Source organism: Rattus rattus, chromosome 5 (genome assembly GCF_011064425.1).
Source record: "Rattus rattus isolate New Zealand chromosome 5, Rrattus_CSIRO_v1, whole genome shotgun sequence".
NCBI lineage: Eukaryota > Metazoa > Chordata > Mammalia > Rodentia > Muridae > Rattus > Rattus rattus.
In genome coordinates, this window is record NC_046158.1 from 4,570,384 (window position 1) to 4,587,600 (window position 17,217).

A 17,217-nucleotide genomic window follows, 5' to 3' on the forward strand; every position below is an offset into this window, starting at 1 on the left:
AGTGTTTTGCTGGGATTTCTGGAACGAGGCAAAGCTCTCAGGGCACCAGTGACCCAGCTGCCTGCAGAGTGTGGCATGTTCGACACTGGATGCTGATGGCACCCCTCATTGGATAGTCCATGTCACTTTCAGGTGTTGTCACAAGTCCCCTGGGAGGCAAAATTGTCTTTTGTTTAAAATATCCGCTCCGATCCCTGTGTCCCACTTTTTAATGACCTCTGAAAAGAGTTCTGTCAGCCTGGTGTGCTCAGCTGCCTTGGAATGTTTAGATGGTAAATATTTGTAAGAGAAAGTCCCAGGCAATAGGTGGTCTCCTTGTGTAGAATTCCGACTGTAAGATCCCTTGCCTCACATTTCATTGAGAATTTGAAATTGAGCATTTCAGTGCTCCAAAGCGAACAGCGTCCTCCCTGCCTCTGCAGCCTACAGGCGAGCTTTCTACCTGAGGTGCTCAAACCAATCTTACCTTGATTGGATGATCATCATCTTCATCATCATCTTCTTCTTCTTCTTCTTCTTCTTCTTCTTCTTCTTCTTCTTCTTCTTCTTCTTCTTCTTCTTCTTCTTCTCCTTCTCCTTCTCCTTCTCCTTCTCCTTCTCCTTCTCCTTCTCCTCCTCTTCTTCCTCCTCCTCCTCCTTCTCCCCCCTCCTCTTCCTCCTCTTCCTCCTCCTCTTCCTCTTCTTCACAATTATGTCACCAGTTCTAGGTCTCTCAGAAAAATTTAAAAGTCTATGTGAAGCTTCCTCCAGTCACCCTGTTCAAGGGTGGTGGCACGCTGTAATCCATGTGGACAAAGGAGGAATCCTTCAAAGGCAAAGCATCATGGGAGGTGGATCTGAGCTATGGAAAGTCTCTGGGGGCAAAACATTATGAGTCTCTGCAGTAATGAACGCAGTGCCAAGGAAAAGAAAACCAGTCTCAGGGGGATTCTCAGGGGGATGTTTTGGGACCAGTCTTGGTGTTTTGACCTGCTTGTCCGTGGGTGTGATTGCAGGACTCCCAGCTGGTCGTAGAAGCTTATAAGTCTGGATTCGAGCCTCCCGGAGACATTGAATTCGAAGATTACACACAGCCCATGAAACGCACGGTGTCAGACAACAGCCTTTCCAGTTCCAAAGAAGGCAAGCCCGAGCTCAAGTTTGGCGGCAAGTCCAGAGGCAAGCTCTGGCCGTTCATCAAGAAAAACAAGGTACTGGCTGTTTGGACCCCGTGCGGGCTGAGAACCACAAGGTGCAGAGGCTTGGAGTTTATCTTTTGGTCTTAATCAAGCTAAGATCTAAACTTTGAGAAAGCGAGAGAGAGGACAGTTAGCGTGCTGCGTTCATTTCACGGTTCAAACGGTCTCTCTCTGGTGTTGGAGTCTTTGCCATGGCCTCTGTCTTATTACAGATGCGTTGTCCCAGGACTGTCACCCACACTAACATCACTGACCTCACGGCCCTCTCACCCACCCCCATCCTCCCAGACTGCTGGGCACCACTGCTGGGAGCAAGGGGATCATGTCCCATCTAATCAAGCTTGCCGGCCTGGCCTAGGTTTTGACACGTTAACCTCTGTCTCCGTGAACATTTTTCCGTTTTCTTTTCATAGCGTGGTATGTAGGTGCATGACAGCTAATCTAGCAGTCTAAACCGGACGGAAGTGGCCTTACTGCATTAACCTTAGAACAGACTGATTGTCTGAGTTTCCCAGGACAGGACTGTCCCCCTGTTTTTCCGAAACCTCGGTGATTTAGACCCTCTTTTGCCCCATTGAGCTGTGTTAGTTTAGGTGTGGAAATGTTTACCCCTCTGGCTTAAACTGGTTTTAGAACAACTAACGAGAACCTTAGCTTGCATGTGGCCGTCTGCATGAGCTTTGGGTCATAATCTTCTGCTGTCCTATCGCGCGTACTCACGAACCCTCTCCTTTCCACTCCCTTCTCCGTGGACCGCATCCTCCATGATTTCTTTTGTACCGTGGCATCAATATTAATGGTTTGTGTTTTACTTGCTTTGGATCTTGAATATGATTTGATGCTTATTTCTGTTTTGTGTCTTCTTGTTTCTGATTTTTTTTTCCGTCATCGTTCCGCCCCCCTCACATATAGCTTATGACCCTTTTAACATCCCCCCACCAGCCTCCCCCTCCTCCCCCTGCCTCTGCCTCACCCTCTGCTGTTCCCAACGGCCCCCAGTCTCCCAAGCAGCAAAAGGAACCCCTCTCCCACCGCTTCAACGAGTTCATGACCTCCAAACCCAAAATCCACTGCTTCCGGAGCCTAAAGCGTGGGGTAAGTTCCGCTCTGGAATCCTGCGTCTCTCGCGCACTGTGTTGCATGTCTCGTTCCGCATATTTTACTTTGTGAATGGACCCTGTGTGTTTCCCTATAACATTTAAAGGGAGAGAGGACTTGAGCCTAGGCTCCCAGAGAGCCGTGTGGAGGGGTGTGAGGAGGAGAGAGCCAGTGGGCTTGAGGTCTTTTACTCTCAAATACATGCCGGAAGCACCCTTCAGAGATTCGAAGTCATTCCTTTTTCCCCTTGGCCTCACCAGCTCTGACTCTGTGAAGGTGAGGAAGTGGAAGTGACTGGACAGTCAGAAAATCAGTGCTGACTAATTACAGACAGGGGCGCAACGTAGGTTCTGCCGTCCGAATGACGCCGCTGGTGAGAGGAAGGAAGCTGGCCAGGCACACTGGTTCCCTTGCGAAGTTAAGGGGTGACAATAGAATACCTCTCAAATCTGCGTCTCTCTGCATAGGGAGAAGGTACAACGGGGGCAGCAGCATTCATCAGTGGGCTTCCTGCTCCGTTCCGTTCCCTCCTTTCTTGGCGGTGAAGTGGCGTGCTAATAGAGCGTGGAGCTAGGACGGAAAACCAGAGTCAGCTCACACGGTCTGACGCTCTGTGGCACCCAAGGTCAGGGAGCAGTCTCTCAGAATGTGGTTGCTGTTAGGACGCACGTCTGGAATCAGATGTGACATTTCATGATCTGTCCTCCCAGCCTTCGGAGGATCAGAAGTTCAGAGACATCCTTGGCTACATACAGAACAAGTCCCGAGCCATCCTGGGCTATATGAGATTCTGTCTCAAAACAAGCAGGCAGACAAAAGCCCTCTAGTTTGTAACCATACACGGAGCTCTATAGGAACTGGGCAGTCTTTCAGCATAGATACCAGCTCAGCTTAATAGGAGAGGGTTGGAATAAAGTAATTGGTAGCCTCCCAAGTGAGCCTTCTCTAGTCGTGTTCATAATAACTGTCTGGCTGAGTGTGGTGCCTCACGCCTGTAATCCTAACACTTGGTAGGCCGAGGCAAGAAAATGTTAAGTTTGAGGCTAGCTTCAGCTACATGTCCTTCTAGGCTAGCCTGGGATATAAAGTAAGACCCTACCTCAAACAAACAGACAAAAAGTCGGTAGCCGAATGGTCAGTGCCTCATCCACCTGCAGGTTCTGGCCTGTGGCGTTTCCCTGCGGATGTAGCTGGATGCCTTCCTCCTAGGATCTCCAAGCATCTGAGCGCTCAGACACTTCTTTCTTTCTTTCTTTTCTTTCTTTCTTTCTTTCTTTCTTTCCTTTTTTTTTTTTTTTTTTGGAGACAGTCTCTACATAACCCCCCCTGTGCTGGAACTTACTCTGTTGCCCAGGCTAGCCTAGAGCCTCCCTGGAGTGTTGAGATTAAAGTCATGTGCCACCATGGCCAGCTGGGGACACTTCAGTATAGAGCTCAGTTATCCCTAAAGCCAGAATTGGTTTACCAGACCTTGGCTGATAAGCAGCATCCTTGCAAATGCAAAGTTCCCAAGTTTGTGTTTTCTACCCCACCGTCCTCTGGCATGGGAAGGACTCCAAACCGTGGCTAATTAGATGAGTGTCTGTCTTAGCTCCACCCACTGGTGGATTTCTTTATTTGTGGAATTCCTGTACCAAGAGAGTCTTCATTCCATAGAAATAGTGTTCTGGTCTACATATAACCTCAGTACTCCAGAGGCAGGAGGATTGCAGTAAGTTTAAGACCAGCCTGGGCTTCATAGTGAGATAGTGAGATCCTGTTTCCAGAGAGAGAGAGACACAGACAGACAGACAGACAGACAGACAGACAGACAGACAGAGAACAAAAGAAAGGAAGAAAGGAGGAAGAAGGAAGGAAGGAAAGAAGAAGTAAGGGAGGAAGGAAGAAAGGAGGGAGGGAGGGGCCAGCCCAGAGTGTGGCTTAGCTTGGAGTGCTTGCCTAGCTTGCACCCTGAGCACAGCACAAATCATGCAATGGTTAGAGCCTGTGAAGATCAGAAAGTCAAAGGTCATCATTGGGTGCACAGCTAGTCTGAGGCCAGCCTATGCTAAGCGAAATCCTATCTCAAAAAGAAAAGAAAAGAATGGGTCATAGAGATGGCACAGTCTGTAAAAGTGCTTGAGGGAAGCCTCACCACCTGAGTTCAATTCCTGGGACACAAAGTGAAAGGAGAGAGCCGGCTCCCCAGAGCAGCCCCCTGCCCTCTGCTCGCAGTAGATAAATGAATGAGCATGCAAAAGGAAGAGTAGTGTCCAGAAAACCAAGGTGGAAGGAAGGGTACACTTGAGAGAATTGTTTTGCTTTAAAGGCTACTTAGTAGGTCAAGTTAGAATTCAAATTTGGGCTGGTGAGATGGCTCAGGGATACAGGCCGCCAAGCCCAACAATGTAAGTTCCTGGGACCTACAAGGGGGAAGGGAAGAACCAACTCCTGCAAGCAGCCCTGTGACCTCCACATGTGTGCGCTCGCACACACACACACACACACACACACACACACACACACACACACACACACAAGTGCTGAATAAGGAAGTGTAATCATTTCTTAATTAAATCAGGAATTTAATTTCCTAAAGCTGTCAGGACAGCCACTGTCAGCAGGCAGAGTAGCTTCAGAAGTGGCCAATGGATCGTGCTGAGTTCTATTGTTGGGACTGGCTGAGCAATCGGCAGCTCCTTGGCTCAATTATGTTGGCTTTTAGAACTTCATTCTTCATCAGAGAAATTTCCACGGATGTAGCCAGGGTGAGCCAGGCTCAGAGCCAGGTCCATCCCGTTACCACGTGATCACTTGTTTATAAACATCTGCATCTGTCTGTCACACGTGAGATGTGCTAAGTGTCTTCAGTTGCCATCCGTTTGCGTGTGTGGTCCATGACGCCACATCCCACAGTCTCCCGGTCATCGATGGTTTCTGCGTCTGTGTTCTGGTGTCGCCAAAGTGTGTTGGCCAAGGCCAAAGAATGTGTGTTCGATTAGTACAAGGGGAAAAAAGGTCTTAAACATTTTGATTTTGGGAAATTTCTTTGATGGAAACTTTCCTGGAAGGTAAGTGCATTGTCCAATGACAGACGAGCCAGAAACTTCGGCAGTAAGGGCCGTGGATAGGCACACGGAGATTGGTTATGTTGCCATCAGTTGTGAGAAGCAGTAGGGTCAAATCTGATGCTTCTTCCTGCAAGGAGCAGTGGGGGAAAGGAAGCTGAGGGAGGGAGGGAGGGGGGAACAGCAGGCCTTTGAAAAGAAAACATCCTAAACCCAGTGTCTGAGGAACTAGACCCTAGCATCAGTGCGGGAGGTGTGGTGGCAGGTCCATGCCGGCCACAGGCATGGAACCCTCTCTCCCATTTCACTTTCCCCTGAACCTGAACTTGAGACTCGTGAGCAAGTGAGCTCTCTGCCATTCTCGGAGAATAACTGCCTGGGGCTGTTGTGTCTCTGTTTCATTCCATTCTGATTATTTTTTCATTTTACTTTCGTCTGTGTGAGTGTTCCCTGCCGGTGTGTCTGGACCACATGTGTGTCTACTCCCCTCTGTACTGAAGAAGACATTGGATCCCCTGGGTCTGGAGTTACCAATGGTTGTGAGTCACCATGTGGGTGCCGGGAATCAAACCCAGATACTCTGCAAGAGCAGCATGTGCTCCTAACCATTGAGCCATCTCTCCAGTACCCTGTGGTGTGTCTTTTAATTTATCACATTTGACAGTCCTCAGATTTGAATTCTAAGTATCTGGTTTAATGACCAGAGTGTAGAAATTGTATGCACACATTTCTTTTTTCTTTTCTTCCTTTCTTTTTTCTGAAATGGGGTCTCACTGTCTAGCCCTGGCTGTCCATGAACTCACTATGTAGACAGTCTAGCCTTGAACTCACAGAGACCTGCCCTCCCCTGCCTGCTGAGTGCTGGGGCCACAGGTTTGCACCATCACCACCTGGCTCAGTGTGCAAACGTTTCTTAGCATAGCTTAGTTTATTTGTAAATAATTCAACGGGATAAAATGGCTTTGTGATATTTACAGAGGGCTTACCCTGCCAGACCGCCACCGCTCCATCTTTACAGAAGTCAAATAAAGACTAGAGAGTGAGTCCTCAGCACTGTGTGTGTGGGTCACGTGCCTGAGAGAGAGAGAGAGAGAGATGGATAGATGATTGATAGATGGCAGATAGGTAGATGAGAGATGATGGATGGATAGGTATATATATATATATATATATATATATATATATATATATCATAGACAGACAGACAGACAGACAGAACGAACATGTCCTGAATTTGACTCTACAAAAGGTAATTTCTAGTGTCTAAAATGAGAATTTCCATTTGAGCCTATGCAAAGCAATTGTCTAGCTAAAACTAGCTGACTTCTCTCGTAGTTGAGAGTTAATCTTAGGAAAAAAAAGCCCTAAAGCAGAGCGTGACGTTGTGAACGCCCACTGTTGCGTGCCATGTTACGAATGTGTGGTTCTCCTTTCTCGTGTGTCTTACCGTGTTCTCTTGCTGACTGTTGGCAGACTCAGTCTCTGTGTTATCACAAAGAGCTCATGAAGAGGACTCTAGGGAAACCCACGCATGCCTTGGAGGCTAGGAACTATGTTGTAAGTCCGCCATGAGGCACTTAAGACAGTCACAGCCAAAGCTGTCCCCTGGACAGCGCCAAGACTGGGGACCCAGGTGCAGCTGTAACACTTCTGCCTCAAACAAGACTCTCTGGGACAAGGGAGGGGTCTTACTGGGTAAATTCAAACAGCTGTTTTAGCTCCAAAGCTTGTGTAGAAAGATCAGAGCCCTCCCTCTAATGGGCATCCAGTGCCCCGGTGGCATCCACTGAACTAACTTTACTGTCTGAGAGCCCACTTTTTTCTTAGTTCTGGTAAAATCTTTAAAGAGCCAGCGACTGCCGCCTGAGAGATCCCTGGTAACCCTGGATATGTGTCTGTGGCAGCAATTTACCCACAAAATACAGCTGTCGCGTGTAGCCACTGAACGCGACCGTTTAGGGCATGGTAGTGTGACCATGAAGGGATCCACATCTGTGTCTGTAGCCAATGGGTCACTAGGAAGCCATGACACAAGCCTGGAGAACAAAAACTCAAAGAAGCGTGAGCAGAGACAATTCCAATTCACCATCTCACGTCTGCTCGAGCACTTACCGTCCCCTTTCTTTGCGCTGGAGGTTAGTAGCTGTGACCGTTCAATGACACATGGACACGCTGGCTCTGTCTCCCTCCTGTGTCATTGATGCTTGCTCCTCTCAGAGCCCCTGTTGCCTGAAGCTGATGGCTTTGGTCCCTTAGCGTCTAGTCACGCCCTCCATGGCGTCCCTGCTGTTATTCTCCTAGGAGAAGACTTGCTTTCTAATCGGAAGTGACCTAATTGTCTGGCTTATGTATGACTTACGACCTGAAAAACACTTAGTCACCTTTAAAAAGAATTCCGCACACTGGGGTGGCGCCTCTGGCAGGTGATCTGTCACCACCCGCTTCAGAAAATGGAATTCGAGGGTTTCGGTGTTTCCAAAAAACCGAATGTGAGAATTTATTATTTCCACTTTCTCTTGGAACGGATGTTCAGTTTTAATCATTGATATATCACAAATTCGGTGCTAGGAGATTTCGATTCTAGTCCCAAGTCGTGAGAGGAGCCCCACAGAGAATAGTGAGTCAGGTTCTAGAACTTCGCAATTAAGATTGTGTGAGAGGAAATACCGGCGTCTGCCGGTGTGCTCTGTGGGGGCCGCCTCCTGCTACGCACTGTGAGTGTTGTCTGTCTGAATGATGAACTCAGCTTGTGACGGACAATCTGTGCTTCAGCTCCAGGAGGCTCAGCCAGGTCATGGCCATGCCTTTGCAGACACTTCTTGAAACGCTGTCCAATCATTGCTTTCCTATTTAACGATCTCTTCCTTCTGCCCGGGAACCGTTTTCTTTAAAAAGGGATTGCCTATATACACAGGAGTATCAACTCTTTTTTTTTTTTTTTTGGAGACAACATCTATGCAGTTCTGGCTGGCTTGGAACTCACTGTGCAGACCAGACCTTTACATCCTGAGTGTGTGGCATCACGCCCAGCCAGAAGTTTCAGCTTTAAATAATCTTAAGGATGAAAAAAAGATAAAAGCTGGATAAGGAATTTTAACCCCTCCCTGCCTGGCGTGGAAATCCAAGTGTGCTTTCTTTGGTAGTTTATCGTCCAAATACATCCGCACCTTATTACCCCTTACTAGGACCTCCTGCATTGCCAGAAACTAAGTCACATGTTGAGCGCTCCCTAGGCAGGTGACAGGTCTCACAGAATCGTGTTTCTGGTGGGGACCTTCCTGTCTCCAGGCCCCGGCAGTAATGGAGCTGCTGTGGCCCTGTTGGGATTAGCTCACCCACCCACAGCAGCACTGGGACCCAAGGCAGTGGTCAGCTTCCACGAGCTGCAGCTCCTGGTCCCGCTCCAAGGCTTGTGTCGCCTCCGTGGACAGACATGGAGATCAATGCCTCAAGCAGCCTGTAATCCCACTAGTTGGGAAGGATCAAGAGCTCAAGGCTAGCCTGAGCTACATAGCAAAGCCCAAAGCTCCCTCAGAGGAAATCAATTCACTTTGAAAAAGAGCGAGTCTCAAAAGTCACCCTCTCGGCCCGGGAGAGGTCCTGGTGGCAGACGGGAGGTCACGTTGTCCCATCCTCTCCATCCTCTTGTCAAGAAGCCTTTTAGCTTCTGACCTCCACATACACACTGTGGCACGATGGGTGCACACACTGCACACAGGTGCACGTCACAAAAATAAATATTTTTTTTTCCAGCTAATGTTAAAAAATAAAAACTACTGGGAGATGGCTCAGTGGTTAAGAGCACTGAGATACTCTTCCAGAGGTCCTGAGTTCAAATCCCAGCAACACAGGTGGCTCACAACCATCTGTAATGAGAATGCCCTTTTCTGGGTGTGTCTGAAAAAAAACAGTTTTTATTAAATAAATCTTTAAAAAAAAAAATAAAAAAAATAAATAAAACTAAACACCAAAGGAGGGGGCTGCCAGTGACCCCAGCGCTCAGGAGACAAGGGAAGGAAGGGGCCCCGAAAACCTGAGGCCACCCCAGCCAGGGGTGTACCTTGGGTAACCTTGTCTCAAAAGTAATATTTTAAAAAGAGTCTGCTTAAGATGTCCTGGGAGAGAAGCGCTATGCATTTTTTTTCTCCTTTTAGGGTCACTATGTGTCACCACTAGGGGTCATTATGTCACCTATGTCACTGCTATGCCTAGCAGGTTTAAGGCCCTGGGGTCTGTTCCCAGCACCTCCCCAAGTCACCCTCCCCTGCAAGTCGGTTTCATAGGCATCTACTGGGCAGTGACTCTGCAGGGCCACGTCGGACCCTCCTCACACCCTTGGTACCCAAGATGCTAAGAAGAGTTTCTCTCATGACCAACCCCTCCTGTGAACTTTTGCACAGATCTGCCCGGCCGTTTCACAAGTCCGCAGGGAGCTGATGTTATGAGTCCAGTCAGACTGCCCAAATGCCTCCTCTTCTGACGTGTGTTTTCTCTCTCTCTCTCTCTCTCTCTCTTCCTCTCTTCCCGTTTGTTACCTCTTCAACTTTCCGTGAAGCTTTCGCTCAAGCTGGTAAGCACAACGTTCCCCGTGCATGTCCGTGGTCTAACTGGGTTCTGGTGCGTGCTGTGCGTGCTCTGCAGCCTGCCTCCGACATTAACTGTTCACCTGTCCATTTCTCCCCTGGGCGCTTTTGGTTGTGTGTATTTCACCTCTGGTTGCGTGGCTGTCTTGTTCACTAAGAAAATTAATGCTTAACATTATTTGATTTTTTTTTTTTTAGGAACTGGGATCGAACTCAGGGCCTTGTGCTTCCTAGGCAAGCGCTCTTGAGCATGGGACCTCAGAGTTTGCCAAGCATTGATCAACTTTCTGTATTCATCTGAAAGCAAATGTCAGAAGTTGGGGTGGGTCTTCCTATCGGATCATTCTGGGTCAAAATAAATTTAAAGAGTTGGAAGGCAGCCCTTCCTGGGAGCCACAGAAGTAGATATTTCTCACACACACACACACACACACACACACACACACACACACACACACACACTGTGCGCCTAAGGAGACACTTAGAAGTAGATATTTCTCACACACACACACACACACACACACACACTGTGCGCCTAAGGAGACACTTGGGAGGTAGAGGCAAGCGGATCTCTGGGAGTTCGAGGCCAGCCTGGTCTACAGAGTGAAGATCCAGGCCAGCCAGAGCTATTTAAAGGAGACACTCAGGCATGCGTCGTGCCTGTCATGACTGCTCAAGTTTTTGGTAGGGAAGACCAGTGGGAAGCTACGGTCTTCTGGGGAAGCATTGGGTAAAGCGGATTCCAGGGGCCACAGATGCTTTGATGAAAAGGGGAACTCTCCCTCGTCGTCCATCCTTGCTTGAGCTGATACCTATCTACATCTGTCTGTCTTGCGTCTCCTTCATGGGGCAGCTCCAGCAAACAGCCCGAGTAACTGTTCGATTTACCAAAAGAAAACCTTAACCAACATAACCCACTCTGCTTTGAGAATGAATGAGGACTGAGGACTTGGCCCAGTAGTACTGTGTCTGCCTAATACAGACCCTCAACACCACAAAAAAAATAAATAAATAAAATGAAATGAAATGAAATAAAATAAAGATGAATTTCATGGAATTCCCCTGAATGCCAAGGCAGAGCGTTCTCGCAGTGAGGGACGTGTGAGCTAACCACGGAGTAATACTGGGGGCATTACTCTTGCTGGGGGTCCTGCCTTGATGGCCTGACCCGACATGTGACCGTGACTCTCCTAGGGTCATGTACATGCACACATGGACATACATCATTTCCCAACTGACTCTATTTAATCCGCAGTCCAGTCAATCTCAAAGCAAAAAATATAATTTATTAAATAACATTTCTCAGACATAAAACCCCAGGAACGAAGAGTCTGCAGTCCAGCGGTCTCGCCCGGGGAGGGAAGAGGCTTGGATGCCGAATGGCGCTAAGCAGTCTTTCCTTTTGGGATACAAATCCTTTCACCAGCTTGGGAGTGAGCGGCTGCTTCTGTGGCGTTTAGAGATGGCTCAGTGGGTAGGGCAGCTTGCTCTTACAGGCCTGGGGACGTGCTCAAGGCAAGTACAGCTGTGTGTATCTTCAACCCCAGCACTGAGGGGTGGAGACAGGTGAGTCCCAGAGGAAGCCACTCCTCACCGAAAAGCCAGGTTCAAGGTTGTGAGATGCAGTGAGGGAAAGACGCTGGAGTGACCCCTGGAGTATGCGAGTACCTGTTTGACCTAGAGAGCTTGTACCCAGGAGCAGTGTGGGTTCCATCCGAAGACGGGGCAAGGCCTAATACAGATCCCTCTAACCTGGGTGTGCGTGACCACGCCCTCCAGGGCAGGTTCCACCATTCTTCAAACTGGGCCATTCCAGCTTTGTCAGAGGCGTCCCCGGTGACTCAGAGCTCGAAACAAGAGCCCCTTCTCCACAGAGTGAGTCACCTGTCAGAGCTCTGTTTGAGGAAACATAAACTTCAAAAGCCTAATTGGGCGAGACGCCCTTTCTTATAGATCCGAAGTTTATATGAGATGCTGCTGCCCTAAATCTCCATAGCAACCGAGGTTTGAGGCTTTCCCAGTGACTTGTTTTTAAGTGATGGCGCTATTGAAATAGTCAAGGTGGCCAGAGAGGGACCCGGCTGGTTGGTTCAGTGGGCCCTTTATCAATTGAAGGTGATGATTTCGTTGCCGTAAGTAACTAGAGCTGTCTCTCCTGTGACCAGTCACAAACCACCAAGCCCAGAGCGTTCCTTCCAGGCGTCTCTGTAGCCATTCAGATGCCGTCCAAGCCTCAAACATGTTCTAAGTACATTCAGGTCACCACTGAAACAGCCACTTGCAATTGCTGGACCAGACAATTGAATGTTCCCACCATCACAGAAAGTTCTAGAGGGCTCCCTGGCCACTGCCCAGATCACCTCACCGACACAGCTCCGTGACTTGCATTGAATTTTGTTACGTCTGAGATCTAAAAACAACACAAAACAAAAACCTCAGGGCTGGGAAAGATGAGCCCAGAGGTGAAAATGTTTATAAGCCCAAGCCTGAGACCTTAAATTTCTAGAATCCATTTAAAAGCGCAGCAGCAGGCAGGGGTGTATTTAAGCCTAGCACCACGTCGGGAGACAACCCAGAGACCGTGTCTCAAGCAAAGTAATAAAGATAAGGACACACACACACACGATCTAGGAAACAAGTATCAGGGTCACCAAGATGGCTCACGGGGGACAGGGGTGCTTGCTGCTAAACCTGATGATGGCCTTGAGTTCCATCATTTCGGAGACCCATGTGGTTGAAAGGTGGAGCTGACGCCCACAGATTGTAGAATGAATAAAAACTGTAAAGACAGATTTTCCCCCACACTCAATGCCTAACTAGAATGAGTAGAAAACTAGACAGTGATGTTTTCAAATAGCGTGCATGGGAGAGGGAAGCCACCTCAGCTGCCATCAAACTGAGGGAGCCGCTGCTCCCGCTGGCCTTCAGGACCGTGCTTGGCTTGGTGACAGGAACATTGCCCATCCTCTTCCCCTCCTGCTCACAGACCCATCACACGCACCCAGGGCGTCTCAAGATGGAGCTCTGATCGCCACCTGGCCCAAGAGGCAGGCTATGTGCTGACTCATGCGCTTCCCGTCCAACAGCTTCTCACAACCAGCCTAGGAGGCTCTGTCACGAGCCCCCAAGTAAGCGGCTTGGAAAATCCAGCCGGATTCCAGAATCACATTCCCTGGGCCCCCTCTCTTCTCGCCCCCAAGTCAGTCTCCCTCTTGTTTGAAAAGAATTGAGGTTTTCAAGTAAAATCTCTTCTTGTAAATTTCCTGGCTTTCTCTGGGTCCGTTGAATACATTTCATTCTTTTATAAAAAAAAAAAAAAAAAAAAAAAAAAAAAAAAACCGGCCTGCTTAAGGAAAACTCTTGCTGCAGTGAAGCCAAGGAGGCGGTCCTTGGAGGAGGACCAGCTCCTGAGATCGACTAAAAGCAAAGAGGCAAGAGTGAGCTGGGATCTTAAAAGGGAGTCCTGGCCAGGTGTGGGGACTCACGCCTGCAACCCGGGCGCCCAGGAGCCTCAGTCTGAAGGGCCGCTTCAAACAGCAGGTACTTGGGCCAGGGCTGGAGAGATGGCTCAGTAGTTAGGAGAGTGTGGAGGACCCCGTTCCATTACATCTTGTAGCTCATGACCACCAGTAATTCATCCCAGTGGATCTAACGCCCTCTTCTGGTCTCTATGAGCACTGATCCCACAGGTGCGCGCGCACATGCGCACGCGCGCGCGCGCACACACACACACACAAACACACACACACACAGAGACACACACAATTTTAAAATAAAATCTTTTAAAATTGGGGAGTGGGAATCAGGAACTAGATGTGGCGGTTCACACTCATAATTTCAGTACCTGAAACACTAAGGCAGGGGGATTGCTGTGAGTTTGAGACCATCGCCTGGAAAGTAAAATGCTTGCCTAGGACACATAGGCCCCAGATTCAACCCTGCAGGAAAGGGGTCAGGGTGTGTCACCACACGCTCTGACGGTAGAAGCAGGGAGCGTGGCTTTGTGCACCATGGGAAGTAATTCTGGAGCCCCAGAGACAGTAAGGAACAAATCACACTGGAGTCACAACAGAAGGGGATCTTTTTTTTTTTTCTTTTTTTCGGAGCTGGGGACCAAACTCAGGGCCTTGTGCTTGCTAGGCAAGCGCTCTACCACTGAGCTAAATCCCCAACCCCCGGGGATCTTTCTAAATGTACTTTTTGCTCACATCCACAATGGAAAGTGATAGCCTGTCTGTCGCTTCACAGGGGCAGGACCGCGCCCCGAATGCCCCAGCAGTGAGAGGAGAGACCATTAGGAATGCTTCAACTCAGGGAAGAGCAGAAACTTAGGCACATTACTGACAGGGACCGGATGACATTACTGAAGCACCACTTCCTACGCTTCTGTACTGGGTGGGAATGGTCAGAGAATGCAAACACACCAGTCTCTAAACATCTACGGGTCCCCTTCCGGGTCAGTCCCATTTCTTTCATTTCTCCTCCTGCGGTGTGGTTGCGCCTGGCCTTCCCTGTGGTGCTCTGGCCCTTGCACGGGACGCGCCCCTCGGTGGTTTGTGGGACTTCCGCCCCAGGTCTGCATATGGTTCAGTTTTGCATCTCAGCCGGTGCAGCGAGGAAGCATAGCTGGCTCTGCGGGTCTGCAGGCTTGGTCTGCCCCCTCCTGCCCAGGAGCATCTCAAGGCTTTCTGGAGTCTCACTTATGTTTGTGTCTGCAGGGTGTCACCCCGGAAGACTTCAGCAACTTCCCGCCTGAGCAGAGAAGGAAAAAACTACAACAGAAAGTGGACGATCTCAATAAAGAGATCCAAAAGGAGACCGACCAGAGGTAGGACGGGTCGGTGTGCCCCGCCAGAGAACCCAAACCCAGACTGGAAAGGGGAAATCTGAAAATTGTGACGTGCGTGCCTGCGTGAGTGTGTGTGTACGTGTGTACATGCGTGCATGCAGTACCTACAAAAGCCAGAAGGGGGCCTCAGATCTCTTGGCGTTGGAGTTACCCTCAAGTTGGGAACCAAACTCCAGTCCTTGTGATAAAGTGGTACACGCTCTTACCTGCTGAGCCGTTTCTCCACCGTAAAACAGATAGAACGGCGTGGTTTGGGCAGGTGGTGTTTCTGTTTGTTTCTAGCCGGGTGCTGGGTTTCTCTGCAGAGGTTGTATTTTGAGTGCGAGAAACAAAATGCACATGGCTAGCCGTCATAGGTCTCTTGTCCTGAGTGAAGGTATTGGGTATTGTTTGCTTTTCCAGTCAATGGGAGGAAGACATTGGGGTCCCAGGGTCACGGGCTGGAGAGGCCACCTGAGCCTCCCTCAGCCTTGAGGTGCTGAGGTTGGCACGGTTGTACTTCGGGATGCCCAGCATCATGTTGTCTCTGTTGTATTTCTGGGCACGCTGGCAAAGGGACAGTTGGATCACGCCATGACACAGGCGCAGCACCACGTGCAGGGTAGGAATTTCTTGAGGTCGTACAGCAGGCAGCCCTTTCCCACGGCTTGCCTTCCCGTATTAGCTGCTGCTGGTCGGTCAGGACATCATCGGTGTCTTGGGTCTCGGTCCTGACAGTCTCAGCGATGGGGTCCACCTCAAGGGTGAGGGATTCTCTCCTCTGTCAGGGCCCTCGTGATGTTCTTTTTTTTTTTTTTTTTTTTTTTTTTTTTTTTTTTTTTCTTTTTTTTCCGGAGCTGGGGACCGAACCCAGGGCCTTGCGCTCACTAGGCAAGCGCTCTACCGCTGAGCTAAATCCCCAACCCCCCTCGTGATGTTCTTGTTGGCACCGGCCACATTGCCCTTATAGGAGCAGTCTTAGGGGTTTCCTCTCGGGGGTCACAGTGGTTTTTGCTTTTTGTTTTTGTATAAAGGGTGGAAAATAGCATGATTATCTCCTTCCTCCCTCTCTCTCTCTCTCTCTCCTCTCTCTCTCCCCCCAACATCCTGCCTTTGAGTCTAAAATCTGTTTGTCTTTTTAGTTGAGGATAATTAAATATTAATCTTCCTTCAGATTCTCAGGTCTCCCTCCTCTTCCACCCTTTTCCCCTCCCCTGTCGTCTTCTCCTTTCTCTTCTTTGTTCCTCCTCTTCCTCTTCCTTTTCTCCCCCCTCCTCCTCCTCCTCCTCCTCTTCGTCCTTCTGTCTGTCAGTTTTTTGCAGACCAGGTTGACCTCAAACTCAGATTCCTGCCTATCCACCTCCTGCTGTCTGAGACTGCAGGCACAAGCACCCAACACCTTTGCTGTTTGGGGGGTTGCTTGTTTGTTTGTTAGCTTTTTGAAAGTCTTACCCTGAAGTCATTAAATTGCCTGTGCTGGCCTCAACTCAGAGTAGCCATCCTCCTGCTGCAGCCACCCAACGGCTGGGATTACCGGTGTGAGCCCTGTGTGTCTTGTCTTTCTCTGAGTGGTTTAAGGGTCAGGGAAACAAACGGCAGCTGGTCTGCTCTGGTCACTAGCAGGCTAGGAGCCTGCCTGCGGCTCTGCCTTGGGTACAGGGAGTCTTGGGAGTTTTTTCTCAAGCGTTAAAAGGAGTTTTTATTTGTTTATTTTAATGTTGTCATAAAAGGGAGAAAAGAGTCACCATCTCTTTGGGACTGGGGGGTTTGGTTTTGTTTGTATGCTGTGCTGGGCTTCCTTGTTGCCTCTTAGGCAGTTGCTCTACTGAACCACAGTACACATAGAACATTTCAATCTCGTGTATCAATGTAGTGTCCTGCACCAGAGTTCAGTTCCAGTTCAGTTCCCAGCACCCACGGTGGCTCACGCCTTTCTGTAACTGCAGTTCCATGGGATCCGGCGCCCTCTCGTGGTATTTGTGAGTACTGCGTGTAGGCGCTGCATATACAAACAAAGCAGGCTCACAAATTTAAGTTCAGAAAGCAAAAAACAAAGTGAGATCACTGAGACACCTTCTCATGAAACTAGGGAAGGGACAGCAGGTTAAGGCCATCACAGATGGAAGAGAGGAGCCATGGGGAAGTGAGAGGAGGAGGCCAGCCGGAGTTACAGAGTGTGACCTCATTCTCAAAAAAAGAAAAAAAGGGTTGGGGATTTAGCTCAGTGGTAGAGCGCTTGCCTAGCAAGCAGAAGGCCCCGGGGTCGGGCCCCAGCCGGGAAAAAAAAAAAAAAAAGGAAAAAAAAAGAAAACCAGGGAAAAGGGGGTGGGGCAATCTGTGCTTAAGAGTATGTATCCCTCTGCCAAGGGATCTGAGTTCTGTTCCCAGCACCGACACCAGCTGACTTACAGCTCAGTAACTCCATCTCCAAGAGGGTCTGATGCCTCCAACCTCATTGGTCACTTACATTCCTGCACACAGAC

General features: G+C 49.2%; 1 protein-coding gene across 11 annotated transcripts in view; it reads left to right on the forward strand.

Moving 5' to 3' along the window:
* Window positions 1–17,217, forward strand: part of Fnbp1 (formin binding protein 1) — a 114,268-nt gene that overhangs the window by 85,503 nt on the left and 11,548 nt on the right. For 4 of the 11 annotated variants that reach the window (XM_032902826.1, XM_032902817.1, XM_032902818.1 and 1 more), the window contains exons 9-13: window positions 996–1,190; window positions 2,091–2,273; window positions 6,797–6,880; window positions 9,879–9,893; window positions 14,625–14,734. In XM_032902826.1, coding sequence (XP_032758717.1) covers window positions 996–1,190; window positions 2,091–2,273; window positions 6,797–6,880; window positions 9,879–9,893; window positions 14,625–14,734 — 587 coding nt within the window. The remainder of the gene's footprint in view (window positions 1–995; window positions 1,191–2,090; window positions 2,274–6,796; window positions 6,881–9,878; window positions 9,894–14,624; window positions 14,735–17,217) is intronic. The other 7 variants (XM_032902820.1, XM_032902821.1, XM_032902822.1 and 4 more) reach the window with 4 other exon arrangements.